Source organism: Podarcis muralis, chromosome 6, assembly GCF_964188315.1.
Source record: "Podarcis muralis chromosome 6, rPodMur119.hap1.1, whole genome shotgun sequence".
Classification (NCBI taxonomy): Eukaryota; Metazoa; Chordata; class Lepidosauria; order Squamata; family Lacertidae; genus Podarcis; species Podarcis muralis.
The window spans coordinates 49,650,577-49,665,039 of NC_135660.1; the positions used below are offsets into that span (position 1 = coordinate 49,650,577).

Genomic DNA, 14,463 nt, shown 5'->3' on the forward strand with positions numbered 1-14,463 from the left:
GCAATGGGAAATATTTTAAAATGAAGCCATGTGCAGACAATCTAATCCAGGTACCACACAAGACAGGCAGTGTATTTTTAATGACAGAAAGAATAGCCTCACTGAGGAAGAACAGCCGCGGAGGTCCATGCAGATGTTCTAAAAGATCCAATTTAGTCTTTTTCTCTCTAGTTAGGTACATGGCCTTTATCACCATAGTATCTGAAACCTGGTCAGCACGCCTCTTGATAACCCTTTGGGTTTAAAGGTTTTCTACCTGCAGAAGTACAGGGAGTTCAAAAAAATCTTAGAAGTACACCTCAAAACTATGTAAAGCAATGACAAATTTCCGTGGCTGGATCCTATTGCTTTTTCAGTGGTGGTGCCTGTCCCCAAGAATTACCCGTTTTAATGATAAAGAATCTGTGTGGAGAGAAGGTAAAGTAGGAGACTCACATCACTCTGCAGTTCCTGGCTTTTCTTCGCATGTTTGATCTGGGAACTGTCTGCCACACTTGTGAACTTTAGAGCATCAGCCTTCTGTCTGTACTTTTTCTAATTGAAATGCATTTTTTAAAAAAGATGGTACAGATAACATTACTACATTTCTCAAAGGTAAAAAAAAATTGACAAGTTATGCCTTCCACTTACTCCCAGCACTAGCAACAACAACACAATCTTTTCATGTTAAAACCAACTCAGAAATAGAGGCAAGGTTACTCAGATAACACAATGGTGGAGTACATAAAGTGGAATAACCACTCTGTTTCCCAACTTTTATGCTATCATTTTACACTAATTAATTATTCCCCACCCCCACCCCCAATGGATCATTTTAGCTATTTGGTTTCAACATGAACCAGGTTCTTTTTTTTGTTCACACACACATGCCTACTTCACAAGTTGCTTTCAACTAGAGCCAAGCCTAACTATGGTTTATAGTTCAACAAACAGTCCAATGGTACTCAGGGCAGAAATCATCGCTGCTTTGCTCCTCGTGTGCTCCTGCTGCACTGCTGGGAGCTAAGCCATGAAAAATGTAGCCCTGAAAAGTTCACAATCTGCATTGCTTTTCAACATCTGTGGCAAATGCTCAACATAACAGCAACCATGTTATTTCTGAATGAGGCCCGAATTTGTTGCTGTCAAAAACACCGTAAGAGGAAGAAAAAGACAGCCTTTTCACAGTAATGTCTGTTGATAAAGAAGAGGCGCATTCTTTTGCATACTTCATGTGATTCTCTTGTACTAACAATTCATCAATCAAACACACAACCAACTCCAGGGGATGTGTTACATGCATGCCTCAACTTGGCATTTCTGCAGGGAAAGACCCTGTCTCAGAGCAAACACACCCACTCTTGCCCTGTGATGTTCCCAGCTGAAAATAAGACTGAGATTGATTTATTTTCATTAAAGTGCATAAAGATTTCAAAGTGATGCTCATTATTCCACATTCAAGATGGGGGAGAGAGTGAGGCGTATTAGGAACGAGTTGTTTTCAAAAATTATGTTCAGCTCTATATGATGTCATACAAAGAATAACAAAATGCCAAGTCCTTGGCTGGAAATAGAAGCATCCAAGGTATGTGTTAGTTTTCAACTGATATACCTTTTATACAGTTCAGAAACGAAGAATTGTGTTACCTGATCATGGCTGGGTTCAACATTTTTGACAATAAATATTTTTGTGGCAAACCCCAGCAGTAGATGTCAATTTCCTTCCTTGCAAGATATTAGATCTGAGCACAGCTGTTTCTTCCTGCCTCTACTTCAGAATACCTGCATAGCCTGATGTCAAGGAGCTACAGTATCAGAGTATAATCACTGGCAACTTTAAACAAGCCAAACTAGCTCCTATTCCTTCTTTTCACTCTTACATTTCTTCTAATTTTCTTTCTTTTAATTTCTGTTTTTCTTTGATAAGTTTGCAGAACTTGTGACCGAAGAAGCAGAACTCAACCCAACAGGCATGCATGACAGTTCTCCAGGGACTTGATAAACCATCCAATTATAATACAGTGCCATAGTTTCAAAATATTTCAGTCTGCTTCCATCTTCCAGGAAGGTCCTGCCAGACTTTATTATACTTAACAGGAAAATCAAGAGACATACCTCACTAATAAGTTCTCCTGCTTTCTTTGCTTGCTCAATATTGAGACTCCCGTCTGCTATCCACCCAACTCCCTTCATCCATGTAAGGTCTGTCTTGTACTGAAGCTGAAGACAAAAGAAAGCTCATTATTTCACAGACTGATTAGGTAGGCAGGCAGCAGGGCTAACAACTTGAATAAAATATTGGGGGGGGGGGACAGGTAAGCCCCGTCCCATATAATCGACCACAAGACACAATGAATGCACTCCATTTGAATGGCAATGCCCATCTACTTTGGGGATCCCAGCCCCCTCAAATATATTACTGGGGGGGCAAATGGACCTCGGCCACCAGGAGCTGGCTCCTATGGCAGATAGGTAGATTTAGTTGCATCGCAAAAAGACATGAATTTGCCAGCCATGGGTGACAAGTCTTTAAGTTATAACCTTTGGTATTACCCACAAATTCTATTCCACACAAATACTGATAGCAAGCTTTAGTGTTCTGCTTAAAGCTATCTTCCTGCAAAGTCTTTCCACTGAAAGTTAATATTTTCTATTGGACAAAATTTAAATTGGATTGAATTTGACACTTGAGTTATCTGAATTCCCATATGAGACCCATGGATTCGTTTAATATTCTGTAATATCTGGCTTGTAATGACAAAGAGTTGAGCTACTCGGAAACAATAGTAGCTAACAAGTTGCCCTCCAGATGTTCTTGGACTACAATTTCCTTCACCCCTGCCCAGTGGTCATGCTGGCTGGGACTAACAGCAATATCTGGAAGGCACCACATTAGCTACCCTTTCAGTCAATACATTCTGGTAACTGCCATCATCAGCTTTTAACCTTTGCTCCTACCTCACTCTGTAGTCCATAGGCTTTTTTGGCCCAGTGTGTCTTTAGGTCTTCTGGAACCACCGTATATTCATGAAATTTCTTCCTATAGTCAAGGTCACTAGCCAGAGTCTGGGCCTTCTTGGCATGTTCCAAGTTTATCATGTCCATTGGTAAGTGGAAATGAGCTTTATTCTTCTCAGATTCTTTTTTATATGCAATCTAGGGAATATCAAAATATTGCATTCAACATTTTACAAAAAGAGTATAGGTGAAAACAGCAGGAGAATAATAGCAACCATCTCTACTATATATTCAACAGTCTTATTTAGAATATAACTGCTGTATACAGATTCGTGCTTCCCTGATTGAGGCTTGAAAAGACTGAAGTTCTGATCCAACCTTTATGCCCTGGTTGTGAATGCTTCTTTCAGATACCTGTAGCGGCTCACTGTTTCTCAGCATCACTTAACATACATTTATCATTCATTATCATTATGTATATAGCATGTAAAATGTTTTATGCTTTATCTCCACACACAAAAATGTGTCGGTGTTCACTTTACATTAAAGTTAGCAACATAATGATCTTATGTATATAATCTGATGTAAATCCCACTGATTTCAATGGGGTTTACAGTAAAGTGCATAGGCACAGAACTGCAAGCCTTGTTTATTTTTAACAAAGATTTCAATGCAGTATTTCTTGGAACTAGGGCCTGGTGCAGGACCAACATTATCAATTTTCTGAATATGCACAAGAGATTAGGAGTGCAAAGTGACCGCATGCACTTTCTCCCTCTCCACTCATCTGTGCGAATCTATTCACGACTGTTAACCACAGTGCAACATTACATCTCTGCTGGTGCTAACCATGGTTGGTTTTGCAAACCCTGATTAAGGTGAACCATTTTTTAAGAGCACATTTATTATTTTCTGTTACAACAATAAACTGTAACAACTTTGAAGCATTGAAGGACTCATTTTTCTTTTTGAGTTCTTTATCGGCAATAACCATGGCAAGCGATGGTCCAGATGGTCAGGAAAAGAAGGGGAGAAACTAGAAGGGCCTGGAAGGGGAGAGTTTTTAATGAGTCTGTGACATGCTTCTGCTCGCATAACCATGAGTTTTGTACAACCACCCTCTTACCAGATGCAAAAGGAAGAGGGTGTTGTTGTTTTTTACTATGTGCAGTGAAGGATATATAAATCCCAAGGTAATAATGAGAGTAGGAGTTTCATCATTAAAAACAAAATTTAAAATAGTAATGGGAAGCCATTTACCTCACTGCTCATTTTGGCTACTTGTAAAGAGTGAATAAGTCTTGAATCTTTGGTTGCCATTGCTTTTCCTTTCGTTTTCTCATATTCTTCTTTGTATTTAATCTGTGGAGAAAATAGGCAACATTTTGCTCAAAAGACAGATAAATGCCAGCCAAACTGTATCTTTCTTTTAAAAGTACTCTTTAAAGAAGAACCTGTTCCCCTTAAATTTTCCACTGACAAAAATGGAAAGCCAACTGCTCAAATCTCATCCAGTTTGTCTGCCAAGTAATACACTTTCTGTTGCATTTTAAACTATAGCAAAAAGGGGGGGGGGGGCTCAAAAGGAACAACTAAACTAACGTGGGAAGAAATTGAGAAATTACGCTGGGAAATGTTAGATTCTTCAAATAATTGCAAAGGAAGATAAGTTAATCTTGTATAAATATATAGGTAGTACCAATGTCTAGAAAATATAGTCTTAAAAGTAAATATAAGTGAAATAAATAAAGCAGACTACAGTGGTACCTTGGTTGTCAAACTTAATCCGTTCCGGGAGATCCGTTTGACTCCCGGAACAGTTTGAAAACCAAGGTGCGACTTCCGATTGGCTGCAGGAGCTTCCTGCACTCAGTCGGAAACAGTGTTGGATGTTTGGCTTCCAAAAAACGTTCGTAAACCGGAACACTCACTTCCGGATTTGAAGCATTCAGGAGCCAAAACGTCCGAGTACCAAGGTGTTCGACAACCAAGGTACGACTGTACAGAATGACACTGTTTGAAAATATTGTAAAATGGAGGAAAAGAGAGTGGGTGACTTACATATGTGTCCCTCCTCAAGGACAACACGTTTCTTCTCATGCAACAGGACTTTCCCTTCCTCTTCTCCTCCTTGCAGCCACCTATGTACTCCAAATCTGCTCAGCAGGCCTGAGCAACTATCCAGAGCAGATTAGGGAGGCAAGGCTGAGATGAGGAAGGGGAAATTCCATTGGGTGATTGAAAGTCTGCTCTTGCAACAATGGATGCCATCCATTCTTTTGGCCCTTGAGGATGAAAGCATCACTGGCCCATTAAGATATTTCAAGCAGGAGGTCGAAATATCTGGAAATATATTCACTTTATAATTATTTATTTTAGGTTTTAGGCAATTTAAAGAGCCACTTTCAAACACCAAGGTAAGTCAGATAACTAGAATGTTATTACATTTCTCCATTAGTTTATCAGAGTTTGTGACAGATTATTTTTAAAAGAAATTTCCATCTTAAAGCCCCAACTCAACATGTTTTCATTTCTCTATATTATTTTAGACGTCTCTTAGTAATATGCCCCAGATAAATACATATAACCTACATCACTGGCAAGATCCCTTGAAGCTTTGGCAGCGAGCAAAGACATGGAATCCAAATTCATTTCAAAGCCGTGGCCCCTGCTTTTCTGCCAGCCTTCTTTATACTTAATCTGAGGGAAGGAAATACAGTAGTAAGTCATTAATGTGAATAAAGGTGGGCAAAAAAACTAGCAGGCAATTCGCTCAACAAACTATAAAATCAGCTAGCGTAGCATGTGACTTATGTTTCTAATGAAAATCACATCCTTGGGTATATTATGCAAATGTATATTTGTAGGTTCCCTTACCTCACTGTATAATTCCGCATTGGCTTTGGCCTTGACTAACTGTGGGACATCCTGTGGCAAAGTATATTGTGTTTTGGCTTTCTCATACTCGGCTCGGTAGTTCAGCTGCCAAACAATCGAAAGCATATTCAACATGTCAAATACAATGATATTTAACAGCAAGAGGAGTGTTAATTGTTAAAAGCTATTCTTAAAAAGTCGTTAGGAAATAAAATCTGAAATTATACGAAGAGTGACTATGACTACTCCCTAGCTCCCCCCCCCCCAAGAAATGTCTGAATAATAATAATAATAAATAAATCTGCCTAAATGTGAGGCTGCAATACTTCTTAAGGGGGCTCTGAAACTGACTCTCCAGAATGCCTTTTACTTGCAAAATGTTATCCACGGGACAACTGCAAGATACCTTCTTATTTATGTAATACTTCTCATGCGTTGGGGTACAATGGAAATAGGACTTACATTACTAAGTTGCTGAGCATTGATTTTCGCTTGAACAATCTGAGGTGTGCTGGTAACAGAGCTGTATTTCAGCTTGTCTATACTTTGCTTATAGTTTACCTAAATTAAAAAATGGAGAAACACATTATGCCTACCACAAAAGGTTTAGTAAAGCAATTCTCAAGGTAGCTCTTACTACAAATGGCAAATATATCGTTATCTAGAATATTCACAGCAGCTAACCAAAAGCAGAAATCTTGTGGGGTTTTGGTTTTTTTAACTACAGTGCAATTTCATTAGTGTGGTATTTATATAAAATTAAGAGCTTTCTTTCTGTCTCTTTTAATTGGTTAGCCTTGTCAGTTGTGTTAAATTGTGGTTTTAAATATTTAAAAATATAAAGGGAAATCATTAAATAGAAGAAGCTATATATGCAGAGTGTCGTGAAAAATCTTAATAAGGCAAAAACGTTATTTCAAAGTGAGCGACTGATAAGGTCAGAGCCCACTAACTTGCTAATATATGAAGGCAGCAGTAACAATACGAACCCATACAAAGCAGTATATTAAATCCACATTATGCAAGATAAAATGTCATGGTGAGGTTTCCCTTTAAGCCTATTCTTCCCAAAGACCTCCATGTTACACTACAGGATACAATTATTATTCTCGGCAGGCTTTAATTAATATTTGCCCTAGTTAATTACCTTCTCACTAAAATGCAAATTGTATGCTACTTTAAAGTAGTTGATTTAGTGAGAGTTTTTCCCCCACCTTCTCTTTTTTTTAAAAAAAAGGGGGGGATGTGGCATCCAAATTTTATTTGATGCTATGGAGTCCATTCTTACATATTTTCCATTTAAAAAATGTATAACTTATCTAATATGATCAGTATAACTGAAACAATGAATTCACTGTTTCTGTTTTGATGTCCAGTTCTCACATCAGCAGATGATCTGGAGTGTTCAATGCAATTTTCTATTGATATTCCACGTTTTGTTTTGTTTTAAATGGATGAAACAATGAAATTTGGGCTGGCTGTACTTGGTGGAAAGAAGGGCAGGACTCTCTAGTAATAAACCATTGTTTTTGTTTTGTGGAAAAGGAACTGTGGCTATGAAAACCACTTGTGTAGAACAGGACATTTCAACAGATGCCACTTTATAGATCCTCAAGTGTCACGCTGCACCTCTGAAATCTTCTCCTCTACAGAATTCTAGTTTATAAAGGAAATCTCTACAGCTCTCTGCATGGTCATCCTGCTGTCTGGCACGTTGTCACTCAAACTGCCATATACCAGGGCTTGGCTGAACTTGAGGTGCAGGGGCTGTTACTTGAAAGCTATACACGTAACATTTTTCTTTACATATCTAATACAACGCCACTCTTGCGTGGACTGCTCTGCTAGCAGAGCAAAGCACATGATTGAGCTGTTGACCCCATAAAATCTCCTCTTAACTACCTTTGAATTCTTAGTGTAATTTAGAATGTGTAGAGGGTATTTTTTAACCTTCTAAATAAATTTGAAGTTATGTGAAATGCTAAGTGGTAGAACATGCAAAAGGTTCAATCCCTGGCATTCCCAGTGCTGAGCTAAATGGACCAAGGTTTGAAACGGCATGCAGCTTATTTGGCACAATGGTTTCCTAAGTTTCAGTGCCCAGATATAATAAAAGTAATGGCTGTTCTCCAGCTTACATCTGTGATGTAGCTATAGCCTTAGTATTGATCCTGTTCCCAGTGGAATAAAGTAAACATCGGAAATATGTAGCATCAGTGGTCTACAGATAATCAATAAGGTTAAAGAGGCAAAACCTGCAAAGCCTGTTTTGTCCTATGTGAAATTCATTCTCACACAACAGATGAGGATCCCTTAGGCATTTGCAGACATGTTTTTCAACCGAGCCTTAGTGCATGCCATCAGACACTCTTTCTAGTCAGGTGTAACATAAAAAGATAGGAAGTGACCAGAAAGAGGGAAATAAGGCTATAACCAATCCCTTGTTTTTGCCCTTTGAAGTGAGAGTTAATGACTCTTTTCCTATCAAAACAAAAAAAATTCCTTCCAGTAGCACCTTAAAGACCAACTAAGTTAGTTCTTGGTATGAGCTTTCGTGTGCATGCACACTTCCTGGGACCTGTGGTTCAGTAAGGGCAGGCTTCCTCAAACTCGGCCCTCCAGATGTCTTGAGACTACAATTCCCATCATCCTTCACCACTGGTCCTGCTAGCTAGGGATCATGGGAGTTGTAGGCCAAAAACATCTAGAGGGCCGAGGTTGAGGAAGCCTGAGTAAGGGGGTGTAAGGAATTTTAAGAAAGTTTGCACCACTTTCACCCAAATATATTTCTCATGGCATGCTTTAAAGGCACAAGATGCAAAATCTAAGCAAATCTGATTCTGGATGGGAAACTGTCTGAAAACTTATTCAGAAGTAAGTCATTCTGAATTCAAAGGGACTTACTCTCAGATGGGTGGGGTGAAGACTGCAGTCCAAGTCCTTTTTTGGGAGAGGTTGTTAAATTAGTATAAAAGCAATATATATTTTGTAGTGCAGAACTACCACCATGGGAAGCAGTAGTTCAATAGACCCGCAAGCTATGCAGGGGTTATGTTCTGGAGATTGCTCATAAAGCCAAAATTGCACATAGTCAAAACCCATTGGGTTCAATGGCGGGTAGGATTGCAAAAGTCATTTTTCCTGAAACCCTGCACCCTTTCCACCCCTTTTTTAATTTATTAATTTTTTTGTCACATATGTAAAGCTGAATGCACATAAGTTAAATGGATGCAAATTGTGGGATTACTGTAATCACTTTGGGATTACAACAAAAAAGGATTGACACTAGGACAGCTAAATGCAGGAGGTTAGATATCTCATTTCCAGTGCCCTGAGAATTTATGAGTCTACCAACTGGAAAACAACTTTTATCTCTTTCTTTCAGGGCGCTGTTATCATCAGCTATATTTGTCACTGTAATTAAATTACTGCCTTATACAGACCGCAAATCGTACTCCATCCCATGCAAGCAGAAGGGTGAGAATTCAGAAGGCTATTTACATCTTTCAAAGGGATCAGCTTCCTTGTTGTCTGGTATGAAGGAGTGAGGGTGGCTGGGTAATTGTAGTCAACATCATCGTGTGTGTAATCAGATTTATAGGCTATCTGGAAGGAGAACAAAAAGAATCAACTTTTTTTAAAGCTGTCATTTGTTCTGAATAATTATCAGACAAGAGAAAAGGGGAAAAAAACCCAGTAATATTAATATTAAACACAAGCAACAAAGTAAATTCAGTGGCGTCAATGCCAAAGAAAATGAAATTATTTGCATAGTTTAACTGCTAATTGATTCTTTTTCAGCTGCACAATTAATCCAGTGCCAACCGCAGAAACATTGCCTTAACTTCCACCTGTGACACATTGCTTTTATCTTCATGCTTACTTTTTGTGCTTCTCACAGAGCTTCAAATAACGCATTTCAAGACATGGTACACAATGTCTCAACGCAGGCACCCATCATTCAGTACAGGAACTCCCTTCCCCTTAAGATACAGTTGGCACAGAACCTTACAAGCTTTTGATGCCAACTATTTATTCATCTAGGATTTTAGTTGAACCTATGTCACTGCATGCTGTGATGGTTATTTTACTGTGTGCATACTTCCACCTATTTACAGATGGTGTGATTTTATTGTGTTTTATTGTTTATTGGACCCTGCTTTGGGATTATTTTATAATGAAAAGTGTGCAGTAAATTTTATAAATAAAAGTAATAAATAATGAAATGGCACCTCAGTGAAACCAATAATAAATAAACCAAGACAAATGGCATGGGCACTGGAAGATGTTGTGTGACCTTAACAACCAATAGCAAAAAAAATGCCCAGTCTGCTGCAGAACAATACACAAGCCTCTTAAGGCCCAATCCCATAGCTCACTGTTATAGCAATTAGTAAAAGGTAAAGGGACCCCTGACCATTAGGTCCAGTCGTGACCGACTCTGGGGTTGCAGCGCTCATCTCTCTTTATTGGCCGAGGGAGCCAGTGCACAGCTTCCGGGTCATGTGGCCAGCATGACTAAGCTGCTTCTGGCGAACCAGAACAGCGCACAGAAATGCCGTTTACCTTCTCGCCAGAGCAGTACCTATTTATCTACTTGTACTTTGACGTGCTTTTGAACTGCTAGGTTGGCAGGAGCAGGGACCGAGCAACGGGAGCTCACCCCATTGCGGGGATTCTAACCGCTGACCTTCTGATCGGCAAGTCCTAGGCTCTGTGGTTTAACCCACAGCGCCACCCGCGTCCCCGTTACAGCAATTAATCTGCATTAATTGTGTGTGTGTGTGTGTGTGTGTGTGTGCGTAAGTTTGTTTAGTTAAATCCTATGGAGAGTTGTGCTACCTGCTGTGTAAGTAAAAAGCTACAAACCGTAATATTACACTAGTGATCCAGCAACACAATGCATGCATGCTGTCCAATTCACGCAAAGTTCACGGGTAGTGTATAGATACTTCAATATTATTTACAAACACAGTTTTATCCCCATTTTCATATTTCCTGCTAACGCTTTCACCACCCCAGAAGTAATCAAACCTATGGCTATCCTTCATTTGACCCTACTAAGATGAGAAGCCGTATCAAAATAGTATATTGCCGAAGCATTTACAACAACTTACGTTGCTTGCCAGACTTCCAACCTTCATGGCATGTGCTGTGCGTCTGTCTATGCCAACTCCTTCATAATGACCTTTCTGGTTCTGGTAATGCTCTCTGTACTTGAGCTGCATACAAAAACAAGCCTCCTCTCAGACACAGAATTTCCCTTCTTTTATATTGCAAAGAAAACGAGCAGGGCATAGGGCAGGATTCACCTCACGAACCCTCTCAATGGAAGCCCTACACAAGGACTTTTACCCAGGGGCAGTGAAGGTGCAGACAGTGGCTAGGATACACGCCTATGCCTTATCTCCCATCAAGTTGTGACAATTGCTATGAGGTAGGCAAAACTCCCAGACAGGCCCAATTTGTCTGAAGGAAAATTCCTCCTTGGTCCCAAATATAGTGAACAAATCCTTCCATAGCAAGGTCTTAAGGCAGGGCCTGCTTGCTTACCATTGGGCAGCCCTGCACAGAATAGCGCACAGAAGGAGGTGAGCAAGGATTGACCCATCTAGGATGCTGATATGTTTGCACAGGTGGAATGTTTGTCATAGTGAATCCCACCCATAAAGAACTTTCCTATTTTAGTGTCATACCACAGAAATGGAAAGCAATTCAACTTTATTGTTTATCAAGTATATATTTAGTGTAGCCATGGTTGACTTTTTCTGCCCTTTAAGGATATTTTGCCTTATCCAGTGCAAAATGTCTATACATGGCTACCTCCGTTTATGAACTTAATTTGTTCTGGAGGTCTGTTCTTAACCCGAAACTGTTCTTAACTTGAAGCGTGCTTTCGCTAATGGGGCCTCCTGCTGCCGCCGTGCCGCTGGCACACGACTTCCGCTCGCATCCCGGGGCAAAGTTCGCTACCCGGAACACCTACTTCCTGGTTACCACAGCTCGTAACCTGAAGCGTTCGTAAGAAGGACAGTACATAACCCGAGGTCCCACTGTATCTGAAAGTTTAACTTTCAAGCTTAATTCTTAAATTCCATTGATTTTAAAGGGACAGCAAATAAATGATACTAAGAAGCGCAATGTAGCTACTCCGACACCTTTTGTTTATAAAGGATAATGTGTTGAATTCAACTGCAGAAATATAATGCACTAGGCAACAAAAATATCTTCCTATATCTGAAGTTATAAGCAGATGACTTGGTCATATTCTGCTCTGTAATTTGCACTCAGACAGTGTTGTCTGAGGTGACCTGGTGGTGTTAAGAACCCACCAAGAAACAGAGATGAGACAATAAACAAATAACAAATAACTGTTTGATTGGATTACTGATAAATTAATTGTACTTTTTCTTCCCTGTAAAGATTTCTAAATTCAAACACCCAGCCCTGTTTTTACCCAGATTTCCTGTTCTTATCTTGAATTCACATATGTACAAACTGCGATTCCCACAGTGACTACATTAAGCTTTCTCAGAACTGCATGCAAATGACTGAGGACTTACATCACTGGTGTATTTTGAGTTCTTGCTATCATTCCTGAACTGAGGGGTCTCACAGTAGTTAATACTGTGGCCTTTGCTGCTTTCTAGATCCTTCTTATAGCCCACCTGCAAAATGAGAATTTAGAACAGTGAGAAGTGAAAATATATTCAATGGCTGGCTACGTATTTCAGTTACATCCTGCAATAAGCGAAATAAGAAGCTGCTTTATTGCATAGCAATACTCACTCTCATAATAAACAAAGGGGACGAACATCACGTTGCTAAGCATGAAAGAAATCTGAAATGTCCTGTATGTCATGAGGATATGGTGTCTATTTCAAAGAGAGTTAGGCAGGCAAAAGTCCTGCTGGGATTCTGGTCACATCCACGCCATACATTTAAAGCAGTCATGGAGAATTTGAGGGAACTGTAGTTGGTGCTAAGAGTGCTGGCCTCACTGAACTACCCTGAACAAACAGCAATTCCCAGGATTTTCCATGACTTTAAACTGGTATAAGAGCTCTCAGATTGTTTGGTGTGGATGTGATGTCAATCTCAATTACGGTAAATGCTTAAGGCACACTTAACCAGGAGGAAGCACCAATGAACGCCATGGGACTTACTTCTGAGTAGACATGCATCAGCTTATGCAGTAAATCCCATCAAATTCCATGCAATTTGTTTCTCTGACAAACCAGTGTGGGTGTCTTGATAAAATTTACATCTGGCCTTCTTACCTCACTGTACAACTTGTTCACATTCTGGGCTTGCTTAAGAACTAGGTTTTCTTGGGCAGAAAGAGAATGGTAGTGAGCTGCTCCTTTCATCTTTGAAAAATCCTGCTTGTATTTTATCTAGAAAGAAAAAGGCAGGATCAAATCAAGTTATAATGGCTACTGGCTGGCCACACTTTCAGTTTTCTTTACTGCTTCTCAACGGTCAGTATGGCAATTGGTTTTGCTGCCCTGCTTTAAGGATTTGGTTGCTTCCTATATGCCCTGCTCAAGTATTTATAAAGAAACAGTTATTACCAATACATCACACTGTATATCCCCAGCTTGCTCCTTTACAAAGAAAGAAACCCTATAAAGAGGACCGCCCTTGAACTTCCTACCACTTAGAAAAGTGTAACAATTTATCACTGTCCAGATAGCTATCATTATACACTGGTACCTCGGGTTAAGAACTTAATTCATTCTGGAGGTCAGTTCTTAACCCGAAACTGTTCTTAACCTGACGTACCACTTTAGCTAATGGGGCCTGCCATGCCGCCGCCACACAATTTCTGTTCTCATCCTGAAGCAAAGTTCTTAACCCAAGGTACTATTTCTGGGTTAGCGGAGTCTGTAACCTGAAGTGACTGTAACCTGAAGCGTCTGTAACCGAAAGTACCACTGTACAATGATTAATACTTGAACCAGTGTGGTGTGGTGGTTAGAGTGCTGTACTTGGGGTCAGAGGGCTCTAGGTTCTAATTCCCTGTTCAGCCATGAAACTCCTCTTAGTTCAATCACTGGTTTCATTCAGACTGATTATGTGATAGGAACCGTCTCATTTCAGAAGTCAGCCAGCCCAAAACTTTTAATATTAACTGGAGTTATTATTAGAAGCTTGAACTCATGTCTGCAGATTAGCTGGGATGCCAGGACACTAAGCTAGTACTAAATAATTCAATAGTTACCCAGCGTTTAATATTACATTTCCACTCAGAGATAGACGGTGAGCAAAGCCTTGTTTAAACAAGAACGAAAATATTGACGAATAAAGAGTAAGGGTCCTAGTACTGAATGTTTGCCCTGGTAAAATTGCAACGGTGATTCATGATGACTCCATCGTCTGCCTGCTTTTTGTTGCTGTTGCTATTTATGGCGTGCATACATTTTCTGAGATGCAGCCGAATGAAGGTTAATCACTCGAGTGCTAGTTCCTTGAGTAAACTAATTAGACGGGACACAAAGGTTCCCTCTCTGGAAACAGAGCGGGCCATTCTGGAAATGGAAAAGCATGTTGGGATCCAAGCAATTATCTCTTTGGAATTTGAGATTTAAACCAAACGTTAGGAAGAACTTTCTGATGGTAAGAGCTGTTCAACAGACGAACAGACTA

The 14,463-nt window shown here is 39.8% G+C and overlaps 1 protein-coding gene across 3 annotated transcripts in view; it reads right to left on the reverse strand.

Moving 5' to 3' along the window:
- NRAP (nebulin related anchoring protein) overlaps nt 1–14,463 on the reverse strand; it is a 58,477-nt gene that overhangs the window by 31,751 nt on the left and 12,263 nt on the right. For 2 of the 3 annotated variants that reach the window (XM_028730229.2, XM_077930238.1), the window contains 11 exons: nt 13,095–13,211; nt 12,378–12,482; nt 10,932–11,036; nt 9,316–9,420; nt 6,277–6,375; nt 5,815–5,919; nt 5,530–5,637; nt 4,198–4,299; nt 2,938–3,135; nt 2,095–2,199; nt 436–534 (listed from right to left, as the gene is read on the reverse strand). In XM_028730229.2, the coding sequence (XP_028586062.2) occupies nt 436–534; nt 2,095–2,199; nt 2,938–3,135; nt 4,198–4,299; nt 5,530–5,637; nt 5,815–5,919; nt 6,277–6,375; nt 9,316–9,420; nt 10,932–11,036; nt 12,378–12,482; nt 13,095–13,211 (1,248 nt within the window). The remainder of the gene's footprint in view (nt 1–435; nt 535–2,094; nt 2,200–2,937; nt 3,136–4,197; nt 4,300–5,529; nt 5,638–5,814; nt 5,920–6,276; nt 6,376–9,315; nt 9,421–10,931; nt 11,037–12,377; nt 12,483–13,094; nt 13,212–14,463) is intronic. The other variant, XM_028730230.2, reaches the window with a different exon arrangement.